General features: G+C 36.0%; 5 protein-coding genes across 5 annotated transcripts in view; all 5 read left to right on the forward strand.

The window, feature by feature from the left end:
* Positions 1 to 22,783, forward strand: part of LOC149728212 (cytoglobin-1-like) — a 51,307-nt gene that overhangs the window by 873 nt on the left and 27,651 nt on the right. The gene's annotated exons all lie outside the window — the stretch shown is intronic.
* LOC149728211 (transmembrane protein 198-like) overlaps positions 1 to 22,783 on the forward strand; it is a 41,301-nt gene that overhangs the window by 873 nt on the left and 17,645 nt on the right. The window lies entirely within an intron of this gene.
* On the forward strand, positions 1,355 to 9,854 carry LOC149728213 (solute carrier family 22 member 2-like). Its single transcript, XM_089888428.1, has 11 exons — positions 1,355 to 1,540; positions 3,085 to 3,322; positions 3,636 to 3,890; positions 4,939 to 5,042; positions 5,592 to 5,746; positions 6,085 to 6,253; positions 6,563 to 6,790; positions 6,951 to 7,165; positions 7,667 to 7,849; positions 8,190 to 8,328; positions 9,368 to 9,854. The coding sequence occupies exons 2-11, from the start codon at positions 3,143 to 3,145 to the stop codon at positions 9,477 to 9,479; spliced, it is 1,740 nt and encodes a 579-aa protein (XP_089744554.1). The 5' UTR covers positions 1,355 to 1,540; positions 3,085 to 3,142; the 3' UTR covers positions 9,480 to 9,854.
* LOC149728214 (uncharacterized) lies at positions 9,993 to 16,741 on the forward strand. The gene has a single exon (XM_089888427.1). The coding sequence runs from the start codon at positions 13,006 to 13,008 to the stop codon at positions 15,997 to 15,999; it is 2,994 nt and encodes a 997-aa protein (XP_089744553.1). The 5' UTR covers positions 9,993 to 13,005; the 3' UTR covers positions 16,000 to 16,741.
* Positions 19,332 to 22,675, forward strand: LOC149728215 (uncharacterized). The gene is made up of 5 exons (XM_089888437.1): positions 19,332 to 19,638; positions 19,917 to 20,050; positions 20,734 to 20,845; positions 21,308 to 21,428; positions 22,414 to 22,675. The coding sequence occupies exons 1-5, from the start codon at positions 19,517 to 19,519 to the stop codon at positions 22,651 to 22,653; spliced, it is 729 nt and encodes a 242-aa protein (XP_089744563.1). The 5' UTR covers positions 19,332 to 19,516; the 3' UTR covers positions 22,654 to 22,675.

The raw sequence follows: 22,783 nt of genomic DNA on the forward strand, positions 1-22,783 counted from the left end.
TGCCAAAAACAGAGTAGTAATACCTAACTTGTAGTAAAAAAAACTTAATCAATAGTTATAATCAATTTTCTGTTATTACAAGTGCATATACATTTGTAGGATGCAATATTTATTCATTGATGTTCGAACAATACCCATTGTCGTTCAAACAATACCAATTGTTATGCAATAATATAATGTATAGGTAACATGTGAAAAACTATAGCAGTAGGACAAGAAAAAGAATGTTTAGACTTAATTTTCAAAGCGTACAGTATTATTTCGTGTTATTTACGTATATTCCTATTTATAAATACACTTAATAATCAAAATTAACAACGATTTTAAACTGTCCCATCTTATCCTGTGTGTTTTCGAATTTGTAAAATTTCACCTGTTGTGCGGATCGCTAAAATAACTCCTCGTGTGTTTTATTATATTTTTTTAAGTTGTTGTCGATTAATAAAGGAATGATAGTACTAATTTGTGGTATTACCGAAAAAACGTCATCTATTTTGATTTAGGAAATATTTGGCAATATGTGCTTAAGTGTCCCGTCTTCCCCCATTGTACTGTATAATGAATGTGTGGTGGTACAAATTCAATGAAATCCCCCAAAAAACTTACAATATGTGCTGAAATCCCCCATTCTTGGTTGAGCAATTAACGTTTGTCTATAATTCCCGTAAAGAAATAGTATCAGAATAAAAGTATTGGTTTCGACTTTTAAAGCTTTATGTTGTATATTTAAAAATTCCCTTCTCTGGGCCACAAGTACCTCACCCTGCAATAGATGGTACCGGCGGAATTTTGAAAAACTTTATATATTGTGCAGCTGTGCCCATTTGTTTTAATTAAAACGATCGTTTCCAATAACGCTTGGAAGCAAAAGTCCAATTCTGACACGCAAAAACCAAATGTCGGTTTTATTTATGGTTGTCAATTTATTTAGCTCGGGGGTGTTTAAGGATAACACTACAGAACAAGTTTGTGCGCCGCTGCAATATTGTCCCCGGGAACTATATGGCCTGTAAGTTTCATTATATATCTGAATTCGTTCTATACCCTCATCCGTCATTGTACCAAATCAGTCATTAATTGTACCAAAAAACATCAAGTTAGTTTGGTTTCTACAGAAAGTACAATTTATAGTTAACAAAAGCTAAGGTATGCAAAGAATCTGTTCGTGATTATATCAGAATACCAGTTAATATGAACCAACAAGCCTAAAAGCATGTTTTTTTACCGAGTCAGCGAAAGAGAGCGGAAAGTCCTCTTTGATTAAAAGCTATATAAACTGGGATTCAGGTAAAAAAAGGTCGATTGGGTGAAGTATCACAGCTTATGTTGAAAACTGTGTAAACGATCGAGAACAAAAGTGAAAAAAATTGTGTCACTCAACTTAGACCGTTGTTTCTAGTCTACTGAAGAAAATTAATTATTTTACGGATTTGTTACAATGAATATATACCTTTTCTTTATGATTTTATACAAAATGAGTATGGACTCTTCAATTCGGCGCCGTGGCAAAGTGGTTAGCGCACCTGCATCTAACCCAAAGGTATAATGTTCGAGGCCCGTCACTGCTACCATTATGGCCGTATGTGTCTTTGAATAATTGCTCCAACCCTAATGGGTTGTCCAGATTATCAACCATACATTAAAAATTAAAAAATAATATAATAAATAATTACGCACAAAGTAACATACATATGGTAGCTCGTAAGCTGGCACGAGGTGTATGAAACAGAACACTCGTGTTATAACGACTGCTGTTCTCCGGCCACGCAAGGATACAGTAAGATACACATTTTCATTCATTGTATTATAATTTTCGATTGAACATAGCTACCTAACCTTCAGTTTTATTTCAATGGCGAAATACCAGCTTAAACTGTCGAAATCGCATTTTTCGCACATTTTTATGTATTGTAGTTATGCTCGACCAAAACATAAATTTATTATAACAATAAGATACCCATTTTGAATGCTCGCTGAATCATATTAAAACTGGCAAAAGTTTGTAGTTTGCGAGTTTATCAAGTATCGTAGATCAACGCAATAGGCTGAAATATTTAGTGCAGTTTAATTTTGTCTTTTATTTTGGTAAAAAACTAAAAGCATGACAAATAGGACACGTTAATGCGTTCCCGCTTGAACGTAATAGTTTATAACAGGCACAGCGTCAATCGTATTGTAGATTCCTTCTCTAACACTCCCACCCTAAAGTTCAGAAAGAGTACAGGCTGCAATCGTTCCTTGGGACCCTTATCTCACCAACAATCCCACTCCCAGAATTCACAGACTGTATAAGCGACAGAAACGATTGATGATAATAGGGTTTCGTTGGAATGCAAAAGGTGGCCAAACGGTTTAAAAGCGTGTGAACAAATTAGAATATCCACCGTTCGATGCTAGTTCAGCGGAACAAATATTAGGTTTTTATTTATTTTTAATAAGATACTTTAATAAGAAGGTTAAATTTCTCCTCTGTTTTAGACCATTTATCCTTTCGCTTTAACATAAAAATGCCAAAATGTACTAATTACTCAGTTTACTAAGTTGTGAGGCAAGTTAAAAGAGCACTTTTTCTAAATCTCATTATACGGGCCCTCATTTGATGAGAGACAAAAAGTTACAGTATAGTAGGGTGGGGAAAGATGGGACACCTTTTCATTCTAATTTCTCGTCCTATTTAGTAGTAAACAAAGACCATTTAAAGAATTATGAAACCGTTTCTTCACGTTTCCCATAGACCATTGTTAATTGTTTAAAACACAATCAGGATATTTAGATAATCTGTGCTAAAGGTGTCCTATCTTCCCCCATCCTACTATATTATTCGACAGTATTCTCACGGCCTAACAAAGCGCGCGCAGTCATTCCAATATCGTAGTATAAAACCATATTATGAAATATTTGTCTAATAAAATGTAGCTTAGATTTGTAAGAAAAACTGAGATAGTTAGATGAAAAAATATAGGCTGGGGTCAATATGCTTAAATTAGAGATGCATTATGAATAAGCACGCATAATAACGTATAATATACATACGCAGGTCACATTATCAAAGACCACTCTTTAATACTTTTTGCTCCTGTACAGGTAGTCTGCTAGCTTTCTTGTACAAGAACGTCATTACATTTGCTTTATTGCAATAATTATGGAGTTTATAAAGTCCTTCAGTGACCCGGAATTCGGATTCTATGAAAAAAGATTGTGTGTTTTAGTTTTTCTTTACACAATCACCAATTCATTCCCTGTTCTTCAAGCTTTATTTAGCCAGTTTATTCCAGTACACTATTGTGACGTGTGGGACTTGTTACATAACAATGCGAACCAGGTAATCATTTCGTTTTAAACTTGTATAAACAACGCAGATTTCGTAAACAGAGTTAACTGATTTACAATAGCTGTTCTTAAACATGTTATCACGTTTTCCGTTTTTAAATTATGTGGTCTACCGTTATATTCCAGCGACTTTTTAGATGGTTCGTAACTGAATACGAAGTGTGTGAAATAGCCCCGTGGAGTAACGACTGTTATTGCCAGCAATAAATAATTTTCACAGCCGTGATTTTCAATAAATATTTTGACATTTCAAAGCTCACACAGTCTTAAGTGCTTTTAGATTGAGAAACTTGTACTGTTTTCAGACATGGATCTCTGAAATGAAAAGCAACTCTACTTGGAAGGAAGCTCTGCTCAATCTAACAATACCTTGGGAACAAAGCACACTTGATGTTTTATCTCGGAGCTCGTGCTACCAATACAATATATCTTCCATAGAGTTTTTACATCAAGGTGGAACCTGGAACTTTTCGGTTCACCCATTTAATTACAAAGATAACGGGTTGATCAGATGTGAGAAGATGTTCTACGAAGGGGTGGAGACTTCATTTGTGACAGAGGTACTTTGAGATCATATATACAATCTTTGTTTTGCATGCAAGGAGAGCTATAACAAGAATAGCCTTCATTGAAACTTATTTTTCCGCGGTCGATTTGCATAGACACCACCACTGATGGCGTACAAAGCCTTTTGCATTTTTAATTTGCAAAGTGTTTTACTTCTTGTTGGAATATGTAACGTTTACATTATTCAATGGATTTTTGTGTCTTATACCCTTTTCGCATGGTAACTATTATGCGCGTTGGTACTCGCATATTTACTCACAAGAACAAAGTTTGTGCGCACAACGTCAAAGGAAGTTATCTGCTGTAGGAGGTTGGTTGTTACTCACATCATGCGAGTAGAAAAAACATGGTGAAAGGACAGTTTCACGTGAACAGGCTAATGTTTTGGGGGATTATTTTTTTTAGTTTTAACAGAATCATAAAATATCAGATATTATATTATACACCTGATTTAGCAATACTGCGCTAAAAACTCAATGCTGATGTTTGCACATAAACCGAGGACTGTACAAAATAGCGCGGTTAGCGAATTTCCAAATGACGACCTACTTATGCAACTGAAACGTTTATCATGAAAAAACGTATTCGCCGCTTGTTTTTAGTGCTTTGTAAGTTAATAATAATATATGGTCCGCCTCGTGTTTTGTCCTTTTACAACGACTAGCTGGATTGCATTTCCTTCCTTTTTGCTTTTGCTGTAGCAGTTATCTGTTATGTTCCGGCCAGTCGTTTTTATTCAACTTTATGCAAATTTATGCCTTCCGTTTGATATTTTAAACTCTTGATTTATTATAACGCTTGTTTAAGCTGTCAGTCTATATAAGAAAGCCGTTGAAACAGACTTTTGATTATTGCCTGATGCGTGTATGGCCTACTGTGTATTGAGTTCGTCAAAGTAGGTGTAATATCAATCTTAATTAATACGGGGTAAATGAACGAATAAAATTTACACAATATTATACGGCCTAAGCGCGTGTTGCACCTTGTAGCATAAAACAGCGGTTGCGTTTTTTGTATATGTTATATTTTCTGTGTTTTCAGTTCAATGCTGTTTGCGATAGATCATGGATGAGACCAATGTGTACCTCGTTATATTTTGCCGGTTCTTTAGTCGGAGGGTTGATTGGTGGTGTGGTCTCCGACAGGTAAGAATAGTTTTTATTTTTTTATTGACGTGTCGGGGAAATTCAGAAATTGTTGTTTCGTTTTTTTAAGTGCTGTCTTGTCACAGTTGATTTTTTTAAATAGTACAGAATTAAAAAAATGCAATGCGGTGTTGTTATCACAGCGTTCGCTTTTTAAAATAGAGGATACTGCATGTTGGTTTAATGCTGCCGCTTTACGGCGTCTGATATTTTTTTGTATGTTTTAATTCACTGGTGTTCGCTCCAGGCAATGATTTCGACCTGACGAACTACTTGGCTGAAAATGATAATATAAACTGCGGTTTATACTTTGCAAATACACTGCCCTTATAAGGTATATATACACTTCTGACCACACCGAAGGATCGAGATTGTAAAACGTAGAGCACTTACGACCGATTACAGTTTCCTATTAAAAAAACACCTATAGAATCGCCGTTGGGGCTTTCCGGCCATCGAAATATTTTTTAAAACAGTACCGTACTAAACATTCGCATTTATTTGTTGTTTAAAATATATGGTTATTATTTAAAAACATATATTTTATAGATTTGGTAGAAGACCAGTTTTTATTGTCACTACCCTGGGAGCTGCAGTGTCCGTTCTTTTGTCAGCCTTTTCAACAAGTTTCACAATGTACCTCATTCTGTTGTTTCTGTCAGGAGTGACTTCAAACGTGTCTTATGTAACCACAGCACTCATTAGTAAGTATTGAGTATTTTAATTTGTAAAAATAAAAATAACTTTATTAATGAACAGCCTGAATTTAATAAATAGTAGCCTTTGATTTGATTTGCTGCATATGTTTACTGCTTATAATTGAACTTAATACAAGTAACATAACAGTTTTGTTCCAGCACATGTTATACTTGTTATAGAATTGAGTAAATGAAAAAATAAAATTGAATTGACATTGTGAATATTTACTACTTACCTAATACTACTGTATCCAAACAGCCTTGTTACATTGTAAGAGCTGTTAACAGTAGATTGATAGTTCCCGCTTTAAACCAACCAAAGTCACTTTGATTGTTTTTTCCAGTATTCGAAGTAATGCCAGTGCGTCTTCGTTCATTTGGATATTTTTGCACTGGTCTTGGTTATGCAGTTGGCTACCTTATGGTGTCTGGTATTGCTTACTTTGTACGTGACTGGAGACTCTACTTGAAGTTATGTGGTGGTGCAGAGTTCATTTATGTTGTGTACTTTTTGTAAGTATAATAATAAGGTGACACTGTTGTCTGTGTAATTAGCTGCAAATTTTATTTAAAATGCGGTTTCTGCTTTGCCATGACTAAAAGTATAGTAAAGTGGGAGAAGACGGAATACCTTTGGCACCTAATTTCCAAATATCCTGATTCGTGTTTTAAACAATTAACAACGGTCTATGGGAGTCCTGAGGATACGGTTTTATAATACTTTGGATGTTCTTTGTTTACTACCAAATTGATCATTTCACACACTCCACACATATTTATGGTCAACTCAATCGCGAAAGTTAAATTGGTTTACTTTTATAGCATCATAGATGAAACACCTCAGTGGCTTATTGCCAACAACAAAATTGAGGAAGCAAAGAAGCTGATTAAAAAAATTAAAAGCATGGGAGGCAGAAGTATTGATAACATAGAAGATTCTCCTATGTTGAAATTAAATGAAAACACATCACTGGGAATGTGGGAAACTTTTAAAACTATTCTCAAGTTGCCAAAATTGTTAATTCGACTAGCAATCTTATGCTTGGCTTGGTAAGTGCAGTAAGTGTGTCTAAAACGTTTTAAAAACTGTAAATGTGAAAAATATATACTGTCATCACAGCAACATATATAGGCAATGTTAGTAAGGTAATCACCAATCGGTTTAGTTTATATTTGAACATCACATGAGCTAGCTTATTTGTTTTTGCAGGTTAATTGTGGTGATGACCTACTACACCATTGCCCTTAACCTCAACAGTCTTAGTGGAAATCGGTTCATAAACATAATGTTTGGGGGAATAGTTGAAATTTGTAACGTCACCTTGTTCTGCCTTTTTGTCGAGACCCGTGGTCGCAGAGACACTTTTATTGGAACAATGTTTCTCTGTGGACTCGGAATTGCCATCAATCCATTTTTGATTGCATGTGAGTGTTAAGTGTTTGGTTGCTAAGATTTAAAAGCCCACAACACATTTGGTTTGTCTACACTCTGCAGCCTTTACAGCCGATATAAATTTTAAAACATATACCAACGGGGGATAAAAATTTGAAAATACGGTCAAAGTAGAGTGGCACTTTTTGCTATGGGAAATCGCATGCAATTTCGTGGGCAAACTTTTTTTACTCCAACAGTTGATTTGCGTTTCTTTTCATGTTTTAATAATTTTAACTGTAGTAAAAGTTTCTCAACACACCCAAGCCTGGCAGCACACAAATTGAAAACCTTTGTGTTGAAGCGTTTGGGTCTCATTTGTTATTTATTGGTAATTACATACCATTTAACTAATTCAGTCCTTACCAAACTAAATTCAAAAGTTTTGTAACTTTCTGTGTTTTTTTTTACTTTTTGATGATCAATGTCGAAATCTTTCTATTTAATTTTTTTTTACTTTTAAAGCATTTGTTTAATAATTTAAATTTTATAAGCCCATGGTCAGCTATCGGTTGCAACTACAATGTTCAGCAAGTTAATGGTTGGAATTGCCTTTGCCGTTCTTTATGTCTATCCTGGAGAACTATTTCCCACAAACTTGCGTCAGACCATATTTGGTATTTGCAATATGTTTGGCAGAACTGGGGGTCTCATCTCGCCTTTTCTCATTTACTCAAGTAAGCAATAAATTTTAACTTTTTACGCCTTTTAAAATTAGATTCGCATTAGAATAACAATAGCAATGGTAAGCCGAACATACATTAACACTTGTGCTGTCAACCAAGACGCTGGTTTTGTTACCGTAATATTTTGCTTTTAAAGTTAAAGGTAAATATTTTACGCACTATCCTCAACTGTTTTGGTTCAAAACGGACACTAAAAACATTTGCTTAACATTTGTCTGTTTTCGATGCTTTATTGAGGTACCTCTTAATTAACTGTAAGCTGGACTAATGCTAGACAAGTATACTTACTTGTTTATTCATCACTAACATTGTTTATGATGTGTCTTTTTAGGTGACAGCGGGAATATACTTGGACCATCCCTTGCCACAGCAGGAATCATTCTACTCACAAGTTCTCTGTTTTTCTGCTTGCCTAAAACAAAAGCAAACAAGTTACCCCAGTCTGTAGAAGACGCCTTAAAACTTCAAGCGTAAGTGAAAAGTTCTGCAAAGACTTTGAAGTGATGCTATTTTCTTTTTTGTTTGTCCCTTATTAAAACAGGAGCCATGGCAAAGTAGTTCAACATTTTGCCTCTTAACCCTTTAACTGCCAATAGCCACTCTAGTCGACCTGGGACTATATGTCACTTAAGGGTTAATTTAAATGGTGCTAATTACGTACCCATTCATTGGAGCTGTGCTGTCGTGTTTTATATTTGAATGAATGAATGTAACTTACTTTGTCCTTGCGTGGCCGGTAAGCGACAGTCTTTATAACACGGGTTTAACACCTCGTGCCAGCTTACGAGTTACCATGTATGTTACTTTGTGGGTGATTATTTTTGGGGATATTTTTTTTATGTATGGCTGATAATTTGGTCAACCCATTAGTGACCACTGGGTTGGGGCAATTGCCGTTAAGTGTCTTGCCCAAGGACACATACGCCCACAATAGTAGTAGCGTCGAGTCTCGAAGCCATTACCTCTGAGTTACAAGAAGACGCGCTAACCACTATGTCACGGCGTCGGTTTTTTATTAACGCACTTTTCAGTTTTCATTTTATCCACCTGTTGGCTTGTATATCTCGAACAAAATCAAATCATAATAAGTATTTATGACTTTTGGAATAAACGTTTAAACTGCATACATTTAGCGATAATTTATGTTTGTCCAATGTTTGATTAAAAGCGTAAGTCCGAAGTAAACTTATGCACATCAGAGGTCGTATAGTAACACAGTAATCGGTGTTTTTGGAGCCGAATAAATCACAGCACAAATATAGATAAAGTAACGAAGGGTAACTAGTGTAAGTTTCTCAATGGTCTCGGAGTTGTACTATGGGTATTGACACATTTTCTTTACAAATTATTTTATTATGATACGTGTTCATTTATTAGTGCTCTGCTGTCTTGTTTGTTATCTATTCATGTCAGATTTTTGCTTTTGTATATTGAACACTCGATTATCTAGCTAGACTCTAAGAGTGCGATCTAGTAACAAATGCGCTTAATCTACTTTTGTTTTTGTAGGAGCGTGAACTGTTGTAGAAACAATGAAAGAAATACTGAAGTTAAAGTTGGTTGCGAAGAAGGCACAAACTTGGAAATGGAAAAAGGAAAATTATTTGAAACTGTTGCTTAGTTTGCTTTAACATATAGTAGGATGGGGGAAGAAGGGACACCTTTTCAATCTATTTTCTCTTCCAGTTTGGTAGTAAACAAACATTCAACGATTTTTTATTAAACTTTATCCTCACGGCTCTCATAGACCGTTGTTAATTGTTTAAAACACGATCAGAATATTTGGTTATTATGTGTCAAAGGTGTCCCATCTTCCCCCATCCTACTATAATACTTATTTTAGTTAAATGGGCATTTATTATAATAACTAAGTATCTGCTATATACCCATAAAAACTTATAATATACGAAGATTGAGTAACTGGTATCGAATATGTGTAAATGCGTTTTGTACAACTTCTGTAATTTGTGCTGAATTATAAACCTACACTAGTTTACCTTGTCGTCGCTTAAAAACGTATGTTTTCGTGAATTTGGACAAACTTTAAAGGGCCTAAACACACCCCAAATGTACTTCGCTTTAATCGATAGAGTGTGTTTTTTCTAATTTCAACGACACCTTACTTGTTTTAATCGGTTCTGTATAACCAAAGATATTCCAGCTCAAACACCGTGAAATTCAAAAAACTGATTTGAAAGTTGCGTGGCGAAAAAAATTGAGAAGTGTACTACCCACGTGACAAACACGTAACAAAATTGTTGAAGCGTGGCCGCTCTCATTCAGAAAGGCGAGAGGCAGTGTTTTCAGCGAAAAACGAGAGAACAAAAAAAAACGCAAAAAAGCACAAAAAAAACGCAGGTTTCGCTTTTACGAATAAATCAGTCACGTGACTAGTACGTTCCTACGTCACAATCACGGAGCTCGTAGTAAAAAAAAGATAGCGCTAGAGATCACTGTTTGAGGACGAATATCTCCGCCTATACTGGACCAATTTTAATAAGCAAAGTATTTTTGGAATCAATAAAACGGTCGCTTTATGAATTTACCATAAAAAAATAAAAGTGACGTGGGGTGTGTTTAGGTCCTTTAATCTCGCAGTAATTTTAGGTAATGTTAGAATTTAATATTAATCATATGATGTTTAACTAAAAATAATGTTTCATTTACGTTAAATGAGAATAAGTTATAGGCTTTTAATGCATCCCCACGTAAATGGTAATTTATTAACGCTTAGACGCGTTTAAACAGGTCATAGATATAGTAGATGCACGAGTTCGACCTTCGTCGCGCGGCGAAACAACTATTTGGGATTATTCTTTATTATTAAGACATATGGAGATCCATTACTATAAGCACTTTTTATTTGCACTACAACGTAAACAAAGCCAAACGTTGCCGATGAATGTGCTAAAACGGGTTCCCGGCCAATACAAGTTTACTTGCCGCGCAAGCGGTATAACTAATCATTACTCATTAGTTTTTTACGATTTTATGACCAACTTACTCAAATATTCTAATCGTGTTTTAAACAAACAACAACAGTCTATGGGAGTCGCGAGAATGCGGTTTTATAATTCGTTAAACGTTTTTTGTTTACCGCTAAATTAGACAAAAAATAGAATGAAAAAGTGTCTTATCTTTCCCTATCCTACTATATATCATGGCCTACTGGATGGTCTTCCACTTTTTTAACATTCTCCTGTTTTAAACTGTATCCGTTTCTATCAAGTGTTTCAGGTTTAAAAATGAGGCCCCTTATTTGTGCTGTCATCTATTCAACAGAAAAAAGGTTTAAACCGTGAGCTTCCAAATCTTCAAGGTTTTTGAAATAAATTTATGGAAGATCTTAAGTTCTTGGTAAACAATCCCTTCAAATTTACATCACTTAAAAGATCTCTGTATAACTTTAACAATAACAACAGGCATCGCATCTCTCACGCACTTTGTTGAACCGTGGGAACACGGTCGAATAAGATGTACACTTTTTTCGTCCATCATTAAATAAGTACGAATAAAATATTTTTTTTAAAGGGCACGTCATATAGTAGGGTGCGAAAAAATGGGACACCCATTCATTCTATTTTCTTCCCTCATTTGGTAGTGAACAAAAAAGCATTTCACAGACCGGTAATTAGTTGTTTAAAACACGACCAGCATATTTGGATATTATATGCTATAACGGTGTCCCATCTTCCCCATCCTAATATGTGTTTGATTTTTTTAGTTTACAAATTTAACATTTGTACACGGATATATACACAGAGTAATAGAGTTAGCCTGTTTAAAAGAATTTCAAAGTAGCAATACCCCAAGTTTCATTTTTGACAACTCGTGCGTGTTAGGTGCACAATAAGTTTATGAAATGCCACGTACGCACGAGTAGCTGTTTTATTTTCTAGGTAGAAAGCAAACAATCTAAGTCATAAACAGACGGAAGTATGAGCTTAAACGGTTTAAGTTAAAGACGTGATAAATATATTTTCTAAAATAAGATTAGGTAACACGAGGGCTTAAATATATAAGTCTGGTACTTTTATAAACAACTTGTTATGTTTAACAATATAGAGAGACAGATTGATCTTATTTTAGAAAATAGCAATGCGCTTTGACGTGTTTTTATTATAAATGTTTGTGTTTGTTGCAGAGAGCTATATTGCTTTAAATATGAACAATATTTTGATAGTTTGCTGCACAATTCTGTTTTGCGTTGCAATTAAAGGTAAATTATGTATTTGATGTATTTGAAAACCAATGGTAAACATTTTTGACAAATGTTCGGGAGTCATGTTTTGTACAGTAGGGTGGGGGAAGACGGGACACCTTTTACCTCTATTTTCTCGCCCCATTTAGTAGTAAACAAAGAACATTCAAAGAATTATAAAACTATATGCCCACGACAGTACTATGGGAAAAGACGGGACACCATTTGGCACATAATATTCAAATATTTCGATCGTGTTTTAAATTATCAACAACCATCTTTGCGAGTCGTGAGAATATGGTTTATAATTCTTTGAAAGTTCTTTGTTTAATACCAAATAAGACGAGAACCTGCTATTTGTGCAATTCAATTTTGTGGTTAAACATTGTAAATTATAAATTAAACCTCCACAAATGTAAACTTGTGCAGTTTACATTATTCACTTCACCACGGTCGAGGTCGAGGCAACTAATAAATAATGCAACTTTCAAAATGGCATACTCAATACATTCAATACATAGTGTGGGAAATGTTTTCAATACTGGTCATTCGTTACGTAACACGCAGACTTATTACTTTTCTGTTACGTCATAAAGTTCTGTAAATTTAACAAGCAACACCGCGCGTGCAGCTTTAATTTGTCTGACGCTGACAACTTCTACTTGTAGATATTTTTCGCAGAAATATGCGGTGTTTCGTGAGGTGATACTTTAATCTATACACATAATAAACGGAGGGGTAAAATAGATACCGTTGCATCTTGCACATAAGTTCAAATAGTTTCTAATCGTATTTTAACATTTAACTGCGCCATTTTTTTTCGTTGTGATCATCATGACGTACCTGAAATAATGACTTTACGAATGCTTATAATAGTAAAACATTTTCCTTCGTTCCAGCACAAGATAAATATGAATGCGATTGCCAAAAGAACGGAGGTGTGTGCATGAGAGCGGGGCTAATGATGCAAGGTTACTATGATGACTATTCAGAGTGCGATGGATTTAACGACTGTGGAGATTGGTCAGACGAGAAGGACTGCGAATGGATTTGTGGGGCAAATGATTACGTGTGTGACTGTTACTCCAATGGAAATTGTGACTTGACTGGAATATATTACTTTTGGCCTTGCTACGACCGAAGCTACAAATGCGATACTGATAATGATTGTGGGGATTGGAGCGACGAAAAAGATTGTAATTATCAGTGTGGTTCGAACGAGCTTGCGTGTGATTGTTTTAAGAACAACTCTACATGTGATAGCTTATATATAGGAGACTTGGAAAGCATCTCGACTTGCTATTCTAAAGAGCAGCAATGTAAAAACATGGGAAAATGTTCAGATTTTAGTGACAACAAGAACTGTACTTGCGAAGCAAACCAACTAAAATGTGGTTGCATACTTAAACCGGATAACTGCACGTCGGCTTTAGGTTGTATTGATATACATGAAGTTCTAAATGGTTTAACAGACTGCGCCGATTATTCTGACGAAGCTTGTGATATCCACGACGTTACTTTAATGAGTTTAACATCTAAGTTCCATGCTACAGATCGCGATACGTTGACAGGATCCGTTTACCAATGTGAGGATTACGAGTCTTATAACAGATTTAAAGAACTTAATCAGATTGCTGTAAATTCGTCAAGAAATTGTCATTTTTTGGAGATTTTTTCTGGAGAAAATTTCACTCGTATTGGTAAGCAGTGGTGGTGTGCGTCAAACGACCACTGGAAGAACGGTGTGGCTAAATGTAAGAATAAGGAGTTTGTGTTATTTTCACACCTTTGCAACCTAAACCCAGATTGTACAGACGAAAGTGACGAAATGTTTGACGTACCAGGGTTTAAATGCAGAGCAAAAAGCGAATACTTTCAGCCCAAGCAATCGTGTGTTCTTCCCCAAGTTAATCTTTTCAACAACAATTCGTACTGTGAAGATGGCTCAGATAATTGCTTTGTTGATGGAAAGTTGAAATGCTTTCGTTGTTTGGACGGAAGGTTAATGATTTCAGCCAAGCAAGTTTGCGATGGTGTGATAGACTGCTACGATTTGTCCGATGAATGTTTGTGCCAGGACCAAAGTGTATGCGATAACGTTTTGGGCAAGTCTCGGCAGAGCTGTCTACCAAACGAGATGATTTGCAATGGTGTTTGCATGGAAATAGATAACGTCATTTGTAACAAAATGGTGGATTGCAACGACACGTTTAACAACATGTACTGTATGTTAATGATGCACAGAGATGAGGAGATATATGAATACAAATTCTGCCCCCAAGATGCGGAAGAATCGGCGTTCGTCACGGCAAGCGTTTGTGACGGATTACCAGAATGCTTCGACCGCAGCGACGAGTGTAATGTAGGTTGCCCGAGTGAGACTCACTTTTGCCTCAGCTCCTTGGATTGCCACACAAAGTTGGTTAACGCTGAATCTAGCCTTCGTATCGAATCTTACTGCGATGGACGACCGTTTATAAGTCCTGGTTGCGAACCTGGGTTTGATGAAAAGAACTGCACAGGTCGATTTTACTGTAAAAACACGAGCTCTCTAGTTTGGAGCGTGGAGCAAGTAAAAGTTTGCGATGGAGTCCTTGACTGTGTTGATGGTTCAGACGAAGTGGTGGAATTATGCAAAAATACTCGATTCTACTGCCTTAACAAGCAACCTCTTTCTGTGGACAAAAGTCGAGTTGAAAATGGATTTAAAGACTGTAGCGATGGTAGCGATGAATGCCCAGTGAATACTACAAGAGCTACTGTTTTCTCTACACCGTTTGAAATGATTGGCACAGTCTTTATAAGAATCCTAATGTGGATCATGGGCATCCTATCTCTAATTGGGAATGGTTTGGTTTTTCTTTTTACAGTTATAGAGATGGTAAGAAAAAAGAACGAACCTTTAAAAACATCTTTTCTTTGGTTTGTTATAAACCTTTCGCTATCAGATTTCTTGATGGGCGTTTACTTGGTGGCAATATCGAGTAAAGGAGCCGAGTACTCGGGTAGATATTGCTACCATGATGCTGAATGGCGAAGCAGCAATCTTTGTTCAGGTCTCGGTTCACTAACTATCATTTCATCTGAAGTTTCGGCCCTTACTATGGCCGTGATGGCTACGTTCAGATTAATTTCCGTTTATAAACCATTTAAGATGGCAAACGTCAAACGTGTAGCGTATATGGCTCCTACATTTACAATATGGGCGGTGGGGATACTTCTAGGAACGATTCCACTGATTCAAACTTCATCTGGTTATTTTGTTTCATCAATCTGGTTCCCAAATTACTTTTCATCGAAAGATATCATCACGAAAGACAAGTTTATGTTTCTTTGTAAATCAATTTCCACATATAACACTAACATATCATCACCTGCTTTGAATTGGGACCAAGCCAAACGCAAAATGTCTGAAACATTTCAAGAGCTTGAGATTAAAGCTGAGTTTGGTTACTACGGCGAAACAAGCGTTTGTATGCCCAAGGTATTTGTAACAGTTGGTGAGGCGGTTTGGGAGTACTCAGCTTTTTTGATAAGTCTCAACTTTTGCCTCTTCTTGTACGTGGTTGCTGTCTACATTGGCGTATTTAAACGAAGCACTAAAATGAAAAACAATGCTCAAATAAGCAACAAACTACAAAAGACTATATCTCTTCTTATCCTCACCAACTTTTGCTGTTGGATTCCTATCTGTATCATGGCTTTTCTTAGCTTATCTGGCGTCAAACTTGACCGAATCGTGTACGTCATCAGCGCTGGAGTGCTGCTTCCTATAAACAGCGTCATCAACCCGATTATTTACTCAGACATTGGCAGAATTGCGGTCAAGAAATTCATAAAGAACTTTAGGAAACCTGTTGTTGTGTCCACGCCACGTATGGAAAACGTCATACCTCCATCGCCCAATACCAACCGGATAACAACTATAACATCATTGTAATTTTGCATGAAACCTAATACTTTAGCATTTTAACTTTAAATGTAATAGCAGTAGTGTTATGTAGCACTCCTTCACTATAGTAGTGTGGGGAAAGATGGGACACCTTTAGCACATAATATCCAAACATCCTTATCGTGTTTCAAAGTAACTACAGTCTATATGGGAGTCGTAAGGATATATGTTTTTATTAACTTTTAAAATTTCTTTGTTTACTACCAAATGAAACGAGGAAATAGAATAAAAAGGTTTCCTATCTTCCCCACCTTCACTGTAGATAGACTGGTGTTTTATAAACCAAAGAAATGGACATAACATACTGTATAGCAATATTCGAATTTTGATGCCGTTAGGTAAAAAGCATGCACTAAACCCAACGTAAATTACCAACCCTAATATAGTGTGATGGGGGGGAGGGGGGATACTGGACATAATGTCCAAATATCCCAATCGTGTTTAAACAATTAACAGCCGCCTGAAACGAGAAAATAGAATGAAAAAAAACCCACCCTACTATAAAGGCGATCTACGCCTGTATTACCTATAGTCTTTTTTAAACCCTTTATCGTAATTTGTATCTAACATACCATGGCCTACTCAATACACGGCCTAGGAATACACCGAAACTGCTCAGAAAATAAGAGGCCTATTGACGCGAATAATGCCCATTATAATACATTGTTACGTCACGTAATTTTAATGTTCGACGCATTACATCATTAACTTCAGCACAGTTGGTGTGGTACTATATATTACTTGGCAGAAAGCTCAACAAGAGCCACTTGTTTGCCACGGGCTTTCAACATACGTAACAAATGTAAGTCGCCACCAGCGGCGTGGTTCGATAAGTAAACAAATCAGAAGATTCGGGGGGCTATCAGAGATGAGGCTCCCGTGCTCGCATACAACCCAAGCTACCTTTGCACGAGATGGGGTTTAGACAGCACCCGTGACGCCATCACGGCTGTTTATCATAAAACGACTGGTCTTCAAACCCGAGAACCATTCCTTAGATTCTATCGAATAAGATCAAAATAAAAGTGTGAATCATATAACGTTTGTTGTGTGTGTTTGTTGTACTAAGTTTCGCTAAAAGGTTCTAAATACCTTGCAACCAAACGTCAATGGTCGTATTTGAGCATTCTGTTGCATATATTGCACGAAGTTGCGCCGTATATAGTAATTAACTGGGATAATAAAAAAGAAACACCAACTCAAAGACTTAAGTTAGGCAAGAGCCAAAGAGCCAATATATATGCAGAGAACTACGAAGCCAAATAACAATAAGCCTATACGCACATTTTTTTTTTCAAGTCCCTATAAACAATAGTTCGACGCCAGCGACAGTACCGTCGCCGCAAAAAAAAAAATAAAATTCACCGCAGCATCGTGTCTATCCATTCCCTTAACCGCGTTGTTATTTGCCTTTCGGGCTTATTTTCGGTGTGATTGCAAATACGGTAAAGCACACATATGACTAATGCGCGCTGTAAGGCAGGACTAATGCTTATTGGTGGGAGTCTGTCATATGGTTTAACATGGTACGTTTTTGTGGTTTAGAGTTGTCTTAAAAGTTTGTTTAAATATATAAAACTTTTAGTACTATTACTGGTTCATCTGCACTTTATGTGTTAACCTGATAGGCATAACATAATTTATTTTATATTCTTTGGATAGATAGCGAAGGCTAATCAATGCAACGAATAGAAGAGAATTAGCATCAAAACGACAATCGTTATACATACGTTGCAAAGAAAAACTACTTAAATAAATAAATCAGATAAAAGGATGTAATTAGCGTAAAAGTATAGGTATGGACACGATTTGAATGTTACCAAAACTAATATGAGACAAAATCAAACTGTGCAATATATTTCATCCCATTTTATTTGACTACGATGATGGGTTGGTGATTCAAACTCGCAAACTACAAACCTTTTGCAGCTTTACTATAATTCAGCGAGCATTTAAAATCGGTATTTTACTGTTATGCTTTTTCTAGCCGTTGAAATAATGTTGTATAATTGTTCAACGTCGAATAAATTTATTACTTTAAAACAGTAACAACATTTGCCGAACATTTTGTTGGACCATGAGAATACTGCGGAACAACATACTTTAGCATTTGTGTTTTTTTATCTCTCATTAAATGAGTGACCGTAAAATATCTCTAAGAAGGCCCGGCTTTGGCGAATCCCATCTCCCCTACCCTACTATACAAGATTGTGCATTGTTTAGATATAATTAAAAACGTGTTTTAAAGCATTTATTGATAAGGTTACATGATTTAGTTCAGGGGCCGAAAACAATCTTGGTTAAGAAAGCCATAAACGCGACATTTGGAATTGTTTTTTTCATGACAACTTGTAATAGACTTGCGGAAATCAACAAGTTAGAGCAACGTAAATAACGGCTAGTGTTCCTAGTGCCATAATTACAAAATGACATATTGTTTTGGAAGTTTGTTACAAATGGTTTGTTACGTTACTGAAAATAACACAACAAATTGCATTTGTAACAAATGTGCTTTATAAAATTCAATTGGATTAGTCTGCACGCCAGATAAACGAGTCAACTTTGATATTGGTTAGGGACCTCTACTTTAATTGGTTGGTAATATTAGGTAAGCTCTTTTTTTAGATTGATTATTTTATGATAGAGTAGGGTGGGGGAAGATGGGACACTTTTTATCTTCATTTTCTCGTTCCATTAAGTAATAAACAAAGAATATTCAAATAAATATAAAACCGTATCCTCACGACTCCCATAGACCAATTTTAATTGTTTAAAATACAATCAGGATGTTTGGGTATTATGTGTTAACGGTGTCCCATCTTTGCCCACTCTACTACATTACATATAACTAGTTAAAAATTTATGATTGCAGAGTCAACAGTGTGTCTTATGTACTCAAGTTGGTAGTGGTGTACCTTATTTAGACCTCGCTAGCCACAGTATAGGCCTACTATATATATTTCCTATATAATACAGCTGTTTGCATTTGTATGCACAAAGCGCCGTTTGTGTCAGGAAGTAATTTAAAATACGGAAAAAAGTGATGTGTTTGCAGCTTGTTGGTAAAGCGCATTATACCCTATGATTACGACCATAAATCTGGATGTTCTAATATACGATATTGAACAAAAATCAAATCGCGTTATTGCAGTCGTTGCTTTAAGTTAGATTTTTTACTTTCTGTTAACGATTTTCGAGGTTCGTGTGAGCGAACTACAATTTCGATCACATGTGTCAATTGATCACGTGCAAGTTGCAATAGCCTATAGGGCGTAATAAATCGAGATTTTGATTTCCAATTTTTGCCCAGCACTCTGCCTTTTTGATTTCTCACATCACTGCAGTACGGCTTAACCTTTTTGTCGTGGTCGACCTGTTAAGTACAACATTTATTTATTTTTTTGGTAGCAGCATACTCTGCACATATAAGGCAATAGGTATAGGCACCAGTGTTCCAAATATAAAACTGAATTGTAAATTGTCAGTGTCAAACAAAGCTATAGTCATGTCAGATGAAGCAGAGTATAAGATGCCATCCGACCCAGCTCAACTTCAAGCGTTCACAAGAATCGATACTTATGTAAAACCATATGATATGGATGAAACACAAAAGTTTTACAATTCTTGGTGAGTTTAAAAATACTTTATAGTAGGGACCGGAAAGATGGGACAATCATTCTGTTTTCTCGTCCAATTTAAAAGAACATTCAAAGATTTATAAACCGTATTTTCACGACTCCTATAGACCGTTGTAAATTGTTTAAAATACGATCAGAATGTTATGTGATACAGGTGTCCCGTCTTTTCCCACCATATTATATACCAATAAAGAATGATCTCAGTTGTGTATTTGGTAGAACTATGCACTAATAACGTTGGTGTAACCATGAAAATGATTTTTACAGGGCAAAGACTTATGATGATGATTATAAAGCAATTCCTTATCATGCCCATTCGATGTTGGTGAACTCGCTGTCAAGTCTAATTAGCGAAGAACAAAGAAAAAATGAAAATTTTCACATATTGGACCTTGCGTCAGGTATTCAGGACGAAGCAGAGTTAATGATTTGTACGATAATGTATCAATATTGACTTATGATAGACGATAACCATTGGTGGAAACTTTTTGCAGTTGCATTGGGATTGGGGCATACAAGTAAATAGAATTTAGTTCAGATGTAACTTTACCCAAAACTTATACCTTTTACGCTGCTGGAAGACTTGTGGGTCAATAATACTCTTATATATAGAATGCCTTTCGTAAAAAATGTTCTTCTTGGACACGTTATAGTGGCTATATATCTACCGATTAAACAACGTTCTGTTTGATCAGACACGTTATGTGGCTTATATAAGACATAAAGCCTTATATGGCCCAATTTAAATCACAGCGTATATAAGATTCACTAAACTAACCATAGCCTCAGGATTTGTTGATTTTTAAACCTAGTGGCGTCTACCCCTTCCTAGGTTGTCAGTGGTCGTTTGCTTCTCCGCAAACTTATCTGCTCTAAAAGTATTATTTCCGTCCCACGGGGTGCCCCCAAACCCTTCTGACTAGAAAACTAGCAGGGAGAGCCGGTTTAGTCGCCGACAAACCGATAAACCATTTATACTTGATTCATAACCTTAGATAGTAGCCCAATGTGGAGCTTCTTAAATGTTCGCATTAAAATTCATAAAAAGGTTACTTATAAATGTTTTGCGGATTTTTATATAAAGGTACTGGAAATTGTGGTGTCACTTTGAGAGAACATGGTTTTAGCTGCACTATTGATGGTATTGAAGCTAATGAAGCAATGAATGTTCAGGCTGTGCAGAAAAACATATACAGGTTGTTGTTTATTGTTGTCAGTTAAAACATTAGATGTTGTACCATATTTTTTACAAATCAAATAAAACAAATTTCTGTGGTAAAGTGAAATATCTGTAATCTCCACTTATAATTGGTATACAACTTTTAGGTAAGTGAAATCTTTTTGGTAATTTATATAAACAAGCAAGCACCTATGTATTTTTACAGCGTTGTAGAACTAAGCTATATTTACAAGCCGTTAATTGTGTATTGTGCATGTTAGCGCTCCTGCCTCTAACTAAGAGGTGGTGGGTTGAAGGCTCGTCGCTCCTACCACTGGGGGCGTATGTGTCCCTGGGCAAGTAACTAATAAGCTGGCACGAGGTGTATGAAACAGAACCGTTGTTTTCCGGCCATGCGAGGAGAAAGAAGTTGCATTTATTTATATAGGAGAATACGAAGTGATTATTACAATGGTCTAAATTGATTCATTATTATTAGAAATCTAACAGTTCACATTGTAACACCTGATACACGAATACCAGCAGAAGATTGTAGCTATTATGCCATTATCTCTACTGGGGGGTTTTCTCGTACACATATTCAAGCTGAGTGTATCAAGGTAGGTAATTCTCGTTGGCATAAAGTATCGAAAAACAGAAGGGTTGCAAAAACAAGTAACCAGACAAACATTTGTAGGTGAGCAAATTATGTTTTGGGTTCAGAACCCTAACATCGCAGCATTCTACGCTTTTCGCGATTCCACCAACGGTAAATATAGTTGCAAGATGGGCAGTTAAATGTACATTTAGTACTGTGGGGGAAGATGGGACATCTTTAGTGTGGGGGAAGATGGGACATCTTCACATAATACCCAAATATCCTGATCGTGTTTTAAACAATTGACAACGTTCTGTGGGAGTCGTGAGAATACGGTTCATAATTCTTTGACTGCTCTTTGTTTCCTACCAAATGGAGAGAGAAAATAGATGAAAAGTAATCTCATTTTTCCCCACCCTACTATATAACATTAACATCGTTCTAGCGTTCCCTATATTTACGACACCCATTAACCATTTCATTACTGTCTTCCCGTCCTTTTGGCTCATATTTCAGAGTCGGCGTCGCAGTGCGGATATGTCCCGCAACGATTCTCACAAACGCAATAGCTTTAATTCTCAACTAATTTTTGAGCCTCCCATTCCCGCTATAAATTATGACGTTTTTCCCTTTCGTTTATTTTAAACTAATAAAGAAATAGTCACGGACCCAACTTTTATTCGAACCGGTTTGCGTTCCGAAGTAGTCGTGACCTCTAGTTCACGATTATTATTCTAAGTGACAAAATAACATTCGCCGACATATCGTGCAGTTGCTGCTGCTGACTGTTGGGCAGCGTCGCGTATTAAACAATTCAGAACTTCGTGAGCTTTTGAGTTAGGCTATTCAGACAGAGTACAACAGGTTAATGTTACGGCCCATTAGTAAATTATTAATATGACTGAAATGTCAATACTTGCTTTGCGTTATATATACCACCTTTATATGTTAGCTGTATCGTCCTTTTTAAGCACAGTTATAATGCATATAAGTAACATGTTATCCAGGACGTGGTTCGAATTCTGAAGGTCGGTGGCCTCTTTTGGTTCAGTGTACGAAACACTAGTCTTGCTTGTGACTACAACAAATCGGTTGAGGCTGTTTTGGCTGAATTACAATCAACAGGCAGCATAGAAGTTATTCTGAAAAATAAATTCGATTATTATAGCTACAATGTTGAGCAACAGGATTCAACAGAAAAGGTCGCAGTTCCTGGCTTGGAACGCTGCATTAGAAAGTTAAAATAACATTCAAAATTTCAAAATTATCAAATAAAAGAAAAAATCTTTTTTCTGAAATTCTAAATTATGCAACTATCTTTTATCTATTAGTTTTATTGTGATCAATCTCTAAACTTGTAACTGTAATGTAACTAAA

This window comes from Ciona robusta, chromosome 11, assembly GCF_009617815.1.
Source record: "Ciona robusta chromosome 11, ASM961781v2".
NCBI lineage: Eukaryota > Metazoa > Chordata > Ascidiacea > Phlebobranchia > Cionidae > Ciona > Ciona robusta.